General features: G+C 35.0%; 1 protein-coding gene across 2 annotated transcripts in view; it reads left to right on the top strand.

The window, feature by feature from the left end:
• The window catches only part of CSMD3 (CUB and Sushi multiple domains 3), a 1467857-nt gene that overhangs the window by 1438346 nt on the left and 14287 nt on the right, over positions 1–15224 (top strand). For both annotated transcript variants that reach the window (XM_027561290.1, XM_027561291.1), the window contains 3 exons: positions 1527–1706; positions 4379–4444; positions 13683–13841. In XM_027561290.1, coding sequence (XP_027417091.1) covers positions 1527–1706; positions 4379–4444; positions 13683–13841 — 405 coding nt within the window. The remainder of the gene's footprint in view (positions 1–1526; positions 1707–4378; positions 4445–13682; positions 13842–15224) is intronic.

The following is a 15224-nucleotide window of genomic DNA, read 5'->3' on the forward strand; positions in this document are numbered from 1 at the left end:
CTGAAGTCCAAATAAGTCCTGCAAATTTACTCTGTCCCTGTCAGAATCATCCAAATAATAATGGGGGCTTATGTGGATCCAGTTTACTGAAAAGCAGTAGAACACTCCACTGAGAAGTCATGTCACATGCCTGGCTGACTTATACTTAAATACAGCAAAATTCCCTAAAAGAGAATTCCTTACAGTGTGTACGTACTTTAGAACAGCTGTGTGGGATGTGACTAGACCTTTCATAGTAAACCAAGATTCTTTGGAGATCTGCACTTGGCATATGACTTAAACAAAATTAAGTAGCTTCTGTTACTGCAGAGCATATCGGAATTTCTAATATGTGCATAATTAGGGTTAAGAATATAGCAGAAACAGACTATTTGTGTTTATTTCCCTAATGAGAATGGACTTTTATTAACTGAGTTATATTAAATATAATCCATATAACATTATTTTTTACATGTGTTAAAATATTAGATATTATTTACAGTTTAGTTGTTTCTCCACTAAGAAAAGAATGCAAAAATTATTTTCCAAACAAATTTATCCACAGAACATTCTTTCTCAGACAGGGTCTGTATTCATGAACACATGATTAGATATGTCTTGTTTAGCAAGAGAAGTCTTCATAGCATCTCTTTCTGACTAAGAATGTGGTGGTTATCATAAGACACAAAACAGGTAAACTGAGGGGCAGGGTCAAGTAGTGTCATAAGTGAAATAGTGGAGTTAAGACAGAGATTTAGTAATGGGTAAAACCATGGAGGAAAGGAGACAAAAAAATCAAATGAATGAAAAACTACTGCTAGCATATGGACCTAAAATATGGCCAGAAAATGCCATGTGCAAAAAATTATTAAGTTGTACTTTCTACATTAGGATTATTACTAGCAAAGCAACATATTGAATTGTTATTGAATTTAACTTTAGAAAACATACCTTTTAATTTAAGTAAATATAGTAAATGAAAAATTACAAATTAATATTTCCTAAACTGGTACAGAAAATCTGAGTTTGATAAACTTTAAGAGTTATCTTACTGCAGGAGTTAATAGATTCTTTAAAATGCTAATATATACTGACTCTCCAGAATACATCTTTTATTTTTTCTCTATTTATTTTTTAACATCCACCAGTGTTCCAGAGATGATTGTTTAGAAAATGCTAGTCTGTGAAAACATTTACATTTACATCATTGATAAGCTTCCCTTGATGCACTGGAATATCTAAAAGTATATTTATATAAAGGCATTCCTATTGTTTAGTTCCTAAGTCATGTCTGACTCTTTTACGACCCCATAAAAGAGCCAGGCTCCTCTGTCCATGGGATTTCCCAGGCAAGAATACTGGAATGGGTGGCCATCCAGGGACTGAACCTGCATCTCCTGCATTAGGCTCATTCTTTACTACTGAGTCACCAAGGAAGCCCGTATAAAGTCGTTAACATACCTCTAAAAATATATAATGATTCCAATCTCAAAATTTTTTAACATGTCTGTAAAACTGAACATTTTTTTTTCCTTTATTTAACATAGCCCACAGCTGTAAACAGCCAGAAACTCCTGCTCATGCAAATGTAGTAGGAATGGACCTTCCATCCCATGGGTATACATTAGTTTATACCTGCCAGCCTGGCTTCTTCTTAGCTGGTGGAACAGAACATAGAGTGTGTAGATCTGATAACACCTGGACTGGAAAAGTTCCTGTTTGTGAAGGTAAGCTTTCTCTATAAAAGCTGGCAGCAGAAGATTTTGTACTGACTTGGCTTTCCTCAGATATTAGAGAGAAAAAAAATAATTAGCTTAGGAACAAAAGTAGTAGTGATGCAGTCATTTCATGCTCTGTTTTTTTCTTCTTACCTTTATTACTTTTCCTAGTTCTCTGCTCACAGTAAGTGTATTAGTTTTCTAGGGCCACCATAAAAAAGTACTGTAAGCTGGATGGCTTAAAAGAATAGAAATTTATTCTCTCACAGTTCTGAGGCCAGAAACCCAAACTCAAGGTGTCAGCAAGGCCCTGTATCCTCGGAGGGCTCTAGGGAAGAATCATTCCTTACCTTTTCCTAGCTTCCTATGGCTTCTTGCTATCCCTGGCTTTGCTTGGCTCCTAAAGGCCTCCTAAATTCTGCTTCTATTTTCGTATGGCCTTTTTTCCTATGTATCTCTGCATGTCCTCCTCACTTAGAAAAGCAGCAGTCATTGGATTTAAGGATTATCTCAGTAATATGTCACCTCAAGATTCCCACCTTTTTACATCTTCAAAAACTCTGTTTCCAAATTAGGTCATGTTCTGAGGTTCCTGGTGAACATGAATTTGGAACATATAATATTCAACGCACTTCAGTACTGAAAATTGCTCCCAGCATTCCTGAGTTTATATCCTTCTGGTAGAGTAAATCTGATAGAAAGCCTTTCCCAAAACTTGGTTAGGAAAGCAGAATCCAGAAGTCTGATTGTCACAGTTTTTAATATAATCAATCTCCAAATTCATTTCTCAGTCAGGATTATACGACAGTTTGACCACATCTAGGTGATGTGTTTACCTGTGTAGCTGCTTTACTCGATCAGGACAGTCTCCATCTGGACAAGATATAATGAGTTTAAGAGAGGAAAAACAGTTTCCAGAAGAAGGAATAAAATAAGTTTTTCTAGAATTCTTAATAAAGTCATCAATACATTTTTTTCAGGCCTTTAGTTCTTGATGTCTTGAAGCATTCACAAATGTAAACGACCTTCTCCTTGTGAAATGTTTCACTCTCTTTGCTTCTGTCGGGCACTACAGATTTTTTTTCTTTCCAAAGTTTTTCATGATAGAAATCCCTTCTATGTGAGATCTTATTCTTTTATTCACTTGTCATTGTCTTTCTCCACTCTCCTATCCTTTCATCTGCCCTTTTCCAACTAGAATATAAGCTAAAAAAAAAAAAGCCAGAAACTTTGTCAATGTATTTACAAGTTTAATTTTGAACACTTGCAGTGCCTTATATGTGAAAAGTGTTTAATCAGTATTTGTTGAATAAATAAATATTTTATCTCCTCAAATTTTTGGCTACACATTCTCCATTTCCTTTTTAAGCTTAATGTTTTCTATCTATCTTTTCTAAAGCTCAGTTCTTTGTTTTCTCTTCCTTTCACTCAATGTTCTCTCCCTAGGTGATCCAATTCATTCAAGCCAATGACTTAGTCTCCTCTAAGAAGGTTATTTACAAATTAATATTTCTAGCTCATATATCTGCTCTTAGTCCCAGACTTATATTTTCAATTGCTTACATGATATTGCTTCTTGAATTTCTCAAAGATATTTAAATAATACATGCAAATACAAACTCATCAATTTCCCTTCACCATTGTTGTCTCTTGATGTTCCCTAACTTAGTGGTACCATCATCACATAATAAATAGAAATCTAGTAATCACCTTTGACATCTTCCTGTCCCTTTAAGTCCACCAGAATTTGAATAGCTTTAAACAAAAAAATCTATCCACTTCTCAGTTTATCATCACTACTACAGCAGTTTAACTCAGCATTATCTCTACTGAGACTACTGAAATGGCCTTCTAATTTCTCTGTCCAAATCGATACCTACTTGTTTCCAAATTGTTCTCTATCTTTCAGCCAAGTTGATGTTCACCCAAATGACTTCTCTTTAAAGCCTTTAAAGACATTACATTGCTCTTAGGTAAAAGATGTACGTCTTTACAGGTCCACAAGCACTGCATATCACAGCTGCTTCAACTTTGCAGACATATTCAGCACCTCACATGATTCTGGGCTCATTTTGGTTTGGCTTGAAACTCTAAGTCTTTACTTTTGAGTCTAGTCGATTTCTTATGACACCATGGGATACCTTAACAATTTTTTTTTATTCAGTTTTTATTCCTCTTTATTTTTTGGCCATGCCACAGAGCTTGTGGGATCCTAGTTGCCTGACCAGGGACTGAACCTGGGCCTGGCCTATAAAGAAGCTGAGTACTAACCACAGGATCACCAGTGAATTCCCTGTAGTTTTTAACTCCTAAACATGAAACCTATCCAAATTATTTGTCTTTAAGGAATAGGAACATACCCTTAGCTCTCAGCTTCAATGTTGGAATCAATTATTTCCATGTTGATATGCCTTTAAAATAAGAAATAGGATGCAAAAATGCTAAGGTAGCACTAATATTCTCTTTGCCACACTGGATTCTAATGAAGATAATTATTAAAATTGTTAGCTGTACAACAGTAATGTTGAGTGGGGACTGAGATGCTATAGTGAACAGAACATTTTGGAGAAAGTTCTGATATGTCAGAGAATAAAATTGACAAGGCATCACATTGTGAATGTGTGTGTCTGTGTGTTATTAATTATATTAAATTTTATAAACATTTTTGTTTCTTTTCATAGCTGGTTCCAAAATATTGGTGAAAGATCCTAGACCTGCACTTGGAACACCCAGCCCAAAGCTAAGTGGTTCGTCCTTTCAAATGCTTTTCTAGTAGTCATGGTTTCTAAAGGTGTTCATTGACAAAGTGACAACCATTTATTTAGAAAACTATATTTCAACATGGGAAAATGGTGCATTTTACTGTTTTGAATTTGAAATTTAAAAATGTATATTATCAGATGTTGAACTTCAAGCAGTGTAATACTGTGACATGTTAATATTCCAAAAATATTTTGTATAGTTCTCTCTATGAAATTTCCCTTCAAGAATATCTGCAAATAGCTATAAAATAATGGCAATGTTGTATTTAAAATACTAAAATCAAAATGAGGCTTATATATAATTTTTAAATGTAATTTTTTTAAAGAAGGAACCAAATACACTTGGAGTAGAGAGTAAAAGTTTACCAACTTCTAGAACTTGTTCAGTTTATTTTCAATGATTTGATTTAAAAATAAAATTATTTAATCATTAAACATAGGGAACTTGAAGTTCTACAACCATAATGTAATTCCCATTTTATACACTGCCTACCCTAAGACTCTGGAAAAGATACTTTCTACACCTGGGCCTCCATTTCTTTATCTGTACAAAAAAATAATAATAATGATTAGATTAATATGAACGAACTTCATTGAAATGAAGTACAAAGTGTCTAGCTCATGGTAGGGCCTCAGTATATGAGACCTGCTTTTTAACGTATTAGTAAATATTATATTTACATGGTAGAAATGAAAAGCTACACATAGAATTAAAGCCTCAGCATCTAATCTTTACCTTGGAAATAGATTTGGTCCAGTTGTAATTAGCCAGGTACGATGTTAGAATATATTTGTAATATTTGTATTACAAATATATTTGTAATATTTGTTGGTTTCAGAAGTTCTCAGTGTACATACGGTAAAACTGGACTGCCTACCAAAAAAAAAAAAAAAATCAGTCTGAAAAACTGATTTTTTTCAACAGTCAGTGAAAACAAACTGAATTTCTCTAAAGTAACCAATGAATATGTCATCATAAGAGAGAAAGCATTTCATGGAATCAGAAAACCACAATGGTCAATCAATGCCCAGAACTCTCCAAGAAAGATGCTTTCTCTGGGAGCCAGAAGGGTGCTCAGAATAATAGCTCCAGCACATAGCGTATAACCCTAGACTGTCTTCAGCAAAATATGGCCAGTATCCACCATTCAAGCTGACAGTTTTTTTTAAAGCATATGGAAGAACTAAGCAAAAACCTAATATGTGTGATATAATATTTTAAAAAATTGTTAGTTGCTCAGTCATGTCCAACTCTCTGCAACCCCATGGAGTGGTATAATATATATACATATAAATATTTCTCATCAATCAATGAAATAATATATATTTTCTTTAAAATTCCATGGGAAAGCTATGAGAATTGATCATATATCAAGAAATAAATAAATCTACATGAATTTCAAAGCAAAGTTAGTCTTATCTGACCATGACACAGTTGAAAGTCAATAAGAAAATGGATAATTTTTTTAAATGCCTCAGTGTTTGGAAATTAAGAACAAAATGAATACTAATGAATAATTTATGAATTGAGGAAGAAATTAAAATGGAAAATATAGCAAGAGAGCTTAATTATGCTGAAAAATCTAAATATCAAAACTTGGGGACTAGCAGAGGTAAAGATGTGAAGGAAATATAAAGCTTTAAACCTTTATATTAGAAGAAAAAAAAAGCCTCAGAATTGATTAATGTCCTATTAAGAATATATAAAAAGTATAATGGAATGACAAAAATAAAGCAGAATTCAATATAATATAAATGAACAAATAAACCAAAAATATCTGAAGATAAAATAATCTCAACAGAGCCAAAGGTAGTTCTTTTAAAAAAATGTTCAAAGTGAAAGTTTTCTGGTAAGATTGATCAAGAAAGGAACAAAAATTAAATAACATTTCAAAAGGAAATGTGATAACTAGAGAATATATTGAATAAATTAATACTATATAATAGAAAATACCAGACAACCTTAACCTGCCTCCTGAGAAATCTGTATGCAAATCAAGAAGCAACAGTTAAAACTGGTCATGGAACAGTAACTGGTTCAAAATTGGTATAGGAGTACATCAAGGTTGTATTCTGTCACAGTTCTTATTCACCTTATATGCAGAGTACATCATGCAAAATGCTGGACTGGATGAAGCTCAAGCTTGGAATCAAGATTGCCAGGAGAAATATCAATAACCTCAGATATGCAGATAACACCATCCTAATGTGGAAGAAAGCAAAGAGGAACTAAAGAGCTTCTTGATGAAGGTGAAATAGGAGAGTAAAAAAGCTGACTTAAAACTGAATATTCAAAAAACTAAGATCATGGCATCTAGTCCCATCACTAAATGGCAAATAGATGGGGGAAAAATGAAAAACATGGCAGACTTTATTTTCTTGGGCTCCAACCACTGTGAATGTGAATGCAGCTATGAAATTAAAAGACACTTGCTCCTTGGAAGAAAAGCTATGACAAACCTAGACAACATATTAAAAAGCAGAGACATCACTTTGCTGATAAAGGTCCATATAGTCAAAGCTATGGTTTTGTCAAAGCTTACAGATGTGAGTTGGACTATAAAGAAGACTGAGCGCCAAAGAATTGATGCTTTCAAACTGTGGTGCTGGAGAAGACTCTTGAGAGTCCTTTGGACAGCAAGGAGATTAAACCAATCAATCAGAAAGGAAATCAGTCCTGAATATGCATTGGAAGGACTGATGCTGAAACTGAAGCACCAATACTTTAGCCACCTGATTTGAAGAGTTGACTCATTGGAAAAGACCCCGGGAAAGATTGAAGGCAGGAGGAAAAGGGGGTAATAGAAGATGAGTTGGATAGATGTCATCACTGAACCAATGGTCATGAGTGATAGTAGCTCAGTTGTGTCCAAATCTTTGCAAGCCCATGGATGTAGCCAGCCAGGCTCCTCTGTCCATGGAATTCTCAAAGCAAGAATACTGGAGTCGGTTGCCATTTCCTTCTCCAGGGTAATGGACATGAGTTTGAGCAAAACTCCAGGAGATAGTGAAGGACAGGGAAGTCCATGGATTCACAAAAAGTCTGGCACAACTGAGTGACTAAACAACAGAAATTACATAATTGTCAATTTTTAAAAAGTTAAATATTGACAAGTTACTCAAAAAGTATATCTTAACTAATAGGAGAAAAATGAACAATACTGTAAGAAATAAAGTAGTAGTAAAAGCTATTTCCACAAGAAAAAAATATGCCTCTACTGATAAGCTCTACACAATTTTGAAGGAACAGAAGAGATCATCTCAGTTTTATAAAAACTATTAAAGAAGCTCATTTTATGGGTCCAGTATAACTCTAATAACTCAAGTAAAGACATTATAAAAAGGAAAAAATTATAGGCCCATTTGATATAGGATTATACATTAAGAAGTCCTACTTAAAACCTTAGTGAATTAGATACACTTAGTGAATTAAATTGACTCTTGAACAGCAAGTGGATTAAAGGTGCTAGCAGTCAGTGCGATCAAAAAACCTGTGTGTAGCTTGTAGTCAACCCTCAGTCTGTGTTTTTCTTTACCCAAGATTCCTTTGTATTTGTGATTCTACATCCATGAATTCAGCCAATCATGGATCAGTATAGTAGTACTCTAGTATTTACTATGGAAAAAAATCTGTGCATAAGTGGAGCCTCACAGTTTAAATCCATGTTGTTCAAGGATCAACTATACAACATTATCATAAAGATGAAACCATTGACAAATTGTTTTAATGATAGATATACATAGATATTTTCATGATATGTAACTAATCCTTAAACATAATCTATCACATTAAAAAAGTAACATCACAAATTATGAACACCACAATGCTTGTACAGAAACTATTTTATAAGACTGAACATCTGTTTATAATTTTTAAAGAGTTTTAATAAATTAGAAAGAAAAAGAATTTCTTTAACCTGGGTAAAGGTAGCTATAAAACTCTAGAGCAATTTCATCTAAAGTGGGAAAATATTAGAAACATTTCATTTAAAATCATGACACAGTGATTAGACTACCCCAAACAAACAATAATTTGGCAGTGGTATCAAAGTCAGGAACATGGCAGTGCTATGAGGTCCATGAAACAAAGTTTAAATTCAAAATGTCTTGAAAAAAAAAAAATGATAATCATCGTCTTCCTCCTTTTCATTGTGCTTCACATCAGCTTTAGTTGGATAACATTTTAGAGTTTACAAGAACTACTGAATAAGTAGTTTAAATCTTTAATTTACATCACATTTAAATTTCATATTAGGCTCAACAATAGAAGTATTATCATCTCCATTGTACATACGGATTTAAATGACCAAATGGTATCTACCTCCCAGCCTATCATGACTCAGATTTCTCGGTTATGTGTGAGAAAGGTGGAGGGTGGTGGTGGCATGCTGGAGCCTCCAGGTAGAGCTTTGCTTTAGCCAGTTCTGGGCATTCTTCCAAATTCTGCATTCAGTGATGTCATGTTCCTGGTTTGAAAACTGCAATTATGGAAATATATATATATACTATAGAATGCATATACTATTAAATCAATTTGTAGATTTGTTTTCTGAAGTGCCAGTTGTTAAACATTTACAACCACATCAATAATTTATCCTGATACAGTGTAGCTGCTGCCAGTATCTACTTTTTTTCATTGCTGTGTTCTTCTGCCATTGGAGTTCTCTTTAATCTCTTTTAACCAACCTTCTTCATTCCCCTAAGCACCATGGACAAGATCACCAGATGTAAAAGATTTTTGTTAAATATTCAGAAGTAGCAAAGAAAAATCATAGTACAGGCCAGGGGGAGATAAACAATGAGAAAGATAAGAACAGCACATTTATTGAGTACCTACTAATTTGCCAGGCACTGCTATTAGAATATCTTTCTCCCTTGCTGCTCCTCTTACCTCTCCAACTGGGAGTCCATTACCTCCAAATTCCAGATCTTTCTAGTGTAGGATAATTTAACTGGTCACTCCCTCCTCAAAACAATTTTAGGTATATTTTTTAAATTAACTGCTCTTTAAGTTGAACGGTTCTATGAAGGCATACAAGACTTTCTAGAACTAACTCCCCCAAAGATGTCCTTTTCATTATAGGGGACTGGAATGCAAAAGTAGGAAGTCAAGAAACACCTGGAGTAACAGGCAGATTTGGCCTTGGAATACGGAATGAAGCAGGGCAAGACTAATAGAGTTTTGCCAAGGAAATGCACTGCTCATAGCAAACACCCTTTTCCAACAACACAAGAGAAGACTCTACATGTGGACATCACCAGATGGTCAACACCAAAGTCAGATTGATTATATTCTTTGCAGCCAAAGATGGAGAAGCTCTATACAGTCAGCAAAATCAAGACTGGGAGCTGACTGTGGCTCAGATCATGAACTCCTTATTGCCAAATTCAGATTCAAATTGCAGAAAGTGGGGGAAATCACTAGACCGTTCAGGTATGACCTAAATCAAACCCCTTATGACTATACAGTGGAAGTGAGAAATAGATTTAAGGGAATAGATCTGATAGACAGAGTGACTGATGAACTATGGATGGAGGTTCATGACATTGTACAGGAGGCAGGAATCAAGACCATCCCCAAGAAAAAGAAATGCAAAAAAGAAAAATGGCTGTCTGAGGAGGCCTTACAAATAGCTGTGAAAAGAAGAGAAGCCAAAAGCAAAGGAGAAAAGCAAAGATATACCCATTTGAATGCAGAGTTCCAAAGAATAGCAAGAAAAGATAAGAAAGCCTTCCTCAGCGATCAGTGCAAAGAAATAGAGGAAAACAGTAGAATGGGAAAGACTAGAGATCTCTTCAAGAAAATTAGAGATACCAAGGGAACATTTCATGCAAAGATAGGATAGATAAAGGACAGAAAAGGTATGGACCTAACAGAAGCATATTAAGAAGAGGTGGTGTTTTTCTTTCTGGCTTACTTCACTCTAGGGTTCAGGATTGGGAACACATGTACACCCGTGGTGGATTCATGTTGATGTATGGCAAAACCAATACAATATTGTAAAGTAATTAGCCTCTAATTAAAATAAATAAATAAAAAAAAAAAAAACAGAATACACAGAACTGTACAAAAAAGATCTTCACGACCCAGATAATCACGAAGGTGTGATCACTCACCTAGAGCCAGACATCCTGGAATGTGAAGTCATGTGGACCTTAGGAAGCATCACTACAAACAAAGCTAGTGGAGGTGATGGAATTCCAGGTGAGCTATTTCAAATCCTGAAAGATGATGCTGTGAAAGTGCTGCACTCAATATGCCAGCAAATTTGGAAAACTCAGCAGTGGCCACAGGACTTGAAAAGTCAGTTTTCATTCCAATCACAAATAAAGGCAATGCCAAAGAATGCTCAAATTACTGCACAGTTGAACTCATCTCACACGCTAGTAAAGTAATGCTCAAAATTCTCCAAGCCAGGCTTTAACAATACATGAACCATGAACTTCCAGATGTTCAAGCTGGTTTTAGAAAAGGCAGAGGAACCTGATATCTAACTTCCAACATCTGCTGGATTATCAAATAAGCAAGAGAGTTCCAGAAAAAAACATCTATTTCTGCTTTATTGACTATGCCAAAGCCTTTGACTCTGTGGATCACAATAAACTGTGGAAAATTCTGAAAGAGATAGGAATACCAGACCACCTGACCTGCCTCTTGAGAAACCTATATACAGGTCAGGAAGCAACAGTTAGAACTGGACATGGAACAACAGACTGGTTCCAAATAGGAAAAGGAGTATGTCAAGGCTGTATATTGTCACCCTGCTTATTTAACTTATATGCAGAGTACATCATAAGAAACGCTGGGCTGGAAGAAGCACAAGCTGGAATCAAGATTGCCAGGAGAAATATCAATAACCTCAGATATGCAGATGACACCACCTTTATGGCAGAAAGCGAAGAACTAAAGAGCCTCTTGATGAAAGTGAAAAAGGAGAGTGAAAAAGTTAGCTTGAAGCTCAACATTCAGAAAACTAAGATCATGGCATTTGGTCCCATCACTTCATGACAAATAGATGGGGAAACAGTAGAAGCAATATCAGACTTTATTTTTTTGGCTCCAAAATCACTGCAGATGGTGATTTCAGCCATAAAATTAAAAGATGCTTACCTCTTGGAAAGAAAGTTATGACCAACTTAGATACCATATTAAAGAGCAGAGACATTTCTTTGCCAACAAATGTCTGTCTCGTCAAGGCTATGGTTTTTCCAGTAGTCATGTATGGATGTGAGAGTTGAACTATAAAGAAAGCTGAGTGCTGAAGAATTGATGCTTTTTAACTATGGTATTGGAGAAGACTCTTGAGAGTCCCTTGGACTGCAAGGAGATCCAACCTGTCCATCCTAAACTAAATCAGTTCTGGGCGTTCATTGGAAGGACTGATGTTGAAGCTGAAACCCCAATACTTTGGCCACCTGATGCGAAGAACTGACTCATTTGAAAAGACCCTGATGCTGGGGAAGATTGAGGGCAGGAGGAGAAGGGGACAACAGAGGACGAGATGGTTGGATGGCATCATGGACTCAGTGGACATGGGTTTGGTAGACTCCCGTAGTTGATGATGGATAGAGAGGCCTGGCGTGCTGCAGTTCATGGGATCACAAAGAGTCAGACACAACTGAGCGACTGATCTGAACTGAACTGAAGGTGCTTACCAAATCAAAGACTTTTTACCAGTACATTGTATTACATTTTTAGGTAAGGTCTCTTTTACATACAGAGCACAGCTTTGTAGTTTGAGGTTTGGGAACGGAGTGCCACTCTTAGGATGACTTGCAAAGTCCCAGAGCCAGGACTATGGATTTTTCATGTTACTAACTGCATGCTTTATATATATATATATATATATATATATATATATATATATATATATATAATGATGATAATAATAATGATAGCAACTAACATTTAGCAAAACTTCATTTAATCTTCCTTGTAAAGTCTATGGTAATTCCACATTAATGATAAGGAAATTCAGGTTTTGAGAGTTAGGTAATTTAGGAAAAACCGCACAGTTTGTAAATTGTAGAAGGGGAACTTAACTATCAATACAAGCATTCTAGCTCCAGTGCTTGCACTTCTAGTCTTTCTACTATATTGCTTTTGAATTATCAAATACAATATAACAACTCAACTTAAGAGTGCACTTTGTATTCATCTTTTACCATAGCTTTATTTGTTTGCTGAGTAGATTTCAGGGAGTATACAATTTGTAACTCTAGTCTCTGTGATTGGAGCAGTAAGAATTGTTATGGGTGTAGGGAAAATCAGGTAACAAATGTCAATAACTTGTTAAAAAAAAAAAAAGAAAGATTTTTCTCCAAATCTATGTTGTTCATTCACTCACACAAATAGGCATGGCTGTTTTGAAGAGTTGCTATGTAAGGATGGGCTTTATTGTACAGGATTAATGGAAACTTTTTTCAGCCTCTTACCAGGATCTAAGTAGACTTTGACACACCTAATTTATATTGGTTATAAATTACATTACTAATTTATATAAATATAATGTCTTATTTATTCGTATGCATTTAAAATAAGAATGTTTCTTCTTTGGGTGAAAATTTTATATTAGAATATTATTTGATTCTACCACAACTCATTTCTTTCCCATGAGAGTTTACCAATTCTAGTGACAATTCTTTTATTTCTAAAAATACTTGTAAACCTCAAAGCTGTGAGGAGCAAACCAAGGGAGCCCTGTTCTTCTTCAGGAGCACCTATTATTGAAATAACTGAGCTCAGTATTCTGTAAAGGAGACAAGGAGCATCCCTCCTGCTAGTCTTCCAAGGCTGCTCAGCAAGGGAGGTTTTAACTCTATGACCTTCCTCCTGTGAACCTATCTCTGCTGCTAGGAGAAGAGCAGGCATCCTGGAACTTGTATATAGACTGACTTGACTCAATAACATAATTTTATTTTCCTTCTGAAAAAAAGATATTATAGGAAGCCAAATATAAGTAAATGACATTTAGCTAGTCTTTAATTGGTGTGGCTTATTTATCTCTCATTGATGATGATGTATGTACAATCTAGGCTATCATTATTTTGGCTTATTCTAAAAATATGCAAACTTGTATGGAAAAATTCATTTTATAATGCACCTTCTTTTTCTTGTATATTTAGAAAAATGATTATTCTATAAACTAATACTCATTAATCTGACAATGCTTATATTTATAGGGCACTGCAAAATTAATGTGTATGTTTAATTTGTTCACAGTTCCTGATGATGTGTTTGCCCAAAATTACATATGGAAAGGCTCTTACAATTATAAAGGAAAGAAACAACCCATGACCCTGACAGTTACTAGTTTCAATGCTTCCACTGGGAGAGTCAATGCAACGCTCAGTAATAGCAACATGGAACTACTACTTTCAGGTATCACTTTAAAGAAAAGAAACTTTGCCTTCATGCCTTTATTTTCATCATTTCATCATTTTTATTAGTGATTTTTGTACTGTGAAATATTTGCTTTATTTCTGGTGGCATTCATAATTCATTTAGAAACAAGCTTTCTGGTTTGATTGAGGCATATATAATACTACACAAATATAAAACTCTGTGATTCTGAAATAAGCTCCCTCAAGAATATTTTTACATGGCTAGAATGACATGTCATGAAATAGAAGAGAACTTTTAATTTGAATAAAACTAACTTCTTCTCTATTCTCATAACACCAAAGAGACTGGATAAGTGATTTGCAAGCTGCTTTATCATCACAAAATCATGTCTTCAAATGAGGCTGTTTAGGAGGACACTATTGTCTAAAATAGAAAATATAGGGCTACACTACCCTAATTAGGCAAAAGGAACCCAGAGCCTTATTCATCTTCTCAGCCTTCTCAAGTTTCTTTGATCTACTGCATACTTCCCTCATTATCTTTCATTGCTGCTACTGCTAAGTCACTTCAGTCGTGTCTGACTCTGTGTGACCCCATAGACATCAGCCCACCAGGCTCCCCCGTCCCTGGGATTCTCCAGGCAAGAACACTGGAGTGGGTTGCCATTTCCTTCTCCAATGCATGAAAGTGAAAAAGTGAAAGTGAAGTCGCTCAGTCGTGTCCGACTCTTAGCGACCCCATGGACTGCAGCCTACTAGGCTCCTCCATCCATGGGATTTTCCAGGCAAGAGTACTGGAGTGGGGTGCCATTGCCTTATCCGGTGACACCAGCTGGGTGTCCCACAATTCAACTCACTTCTGACACTGCTGCTAAGTCACTTCATTTGTATCTTTGATTACTCTGGTTTTTCTGACATTCAAATGTTTCCTCAAATGTCATCTTGTCAACAGTACTCCTGATGACCTTAGGTAAAGTAGCCTTCACCTTACAAATAGACTCACTCTGTTAGTCATCGGCAGTCTTATCTTATTTCATTTTCTTCTTTTCATTATTTGAAAGTATAGCATAGTATAGTATAGCATATCATGGCATGTTATGACATGACATGACATGACATAATTTGTCTGTACTCCAACAGTTCAAGCCCTAAGAAAGCATCTCTTTGCCTTCCAGTTCATTGCTATACCTCAAAGGTTAGAAATGAAACTGGAGCAAAATTGGTCTCAATGACTTTGAATTATTGTTTTCATTTAAAAATAGATTTAAAAAATATTGATACTGAAAATATGTAATGTATATATTTAAACTTATTGACTATATAGCCCATATAATTATTAATAGTGAAATAATTTGTGATATAAATAAAATAAGAAATAAAATTTTATCTATTGATTTTGTAAATTTTACAAGAACTATAC

Source organism: Bos indicus x Bos taurus, chromosome 14, assembly GCF_003369695.1.
Source record: "Bos indicus x Bos taurus breed Angus x Brahman F1 hybrid chromosome 14, Bos_hybrid_MaternalHap_v2.0, whole genome shotgun sequence".
Classification (NCBI taxonomy): Eukaryota; Metazoa; Chordata; class Mammalia; order Artiodactyla; family Bovidae; genus Bos; species Bos indicus x Bos taurus.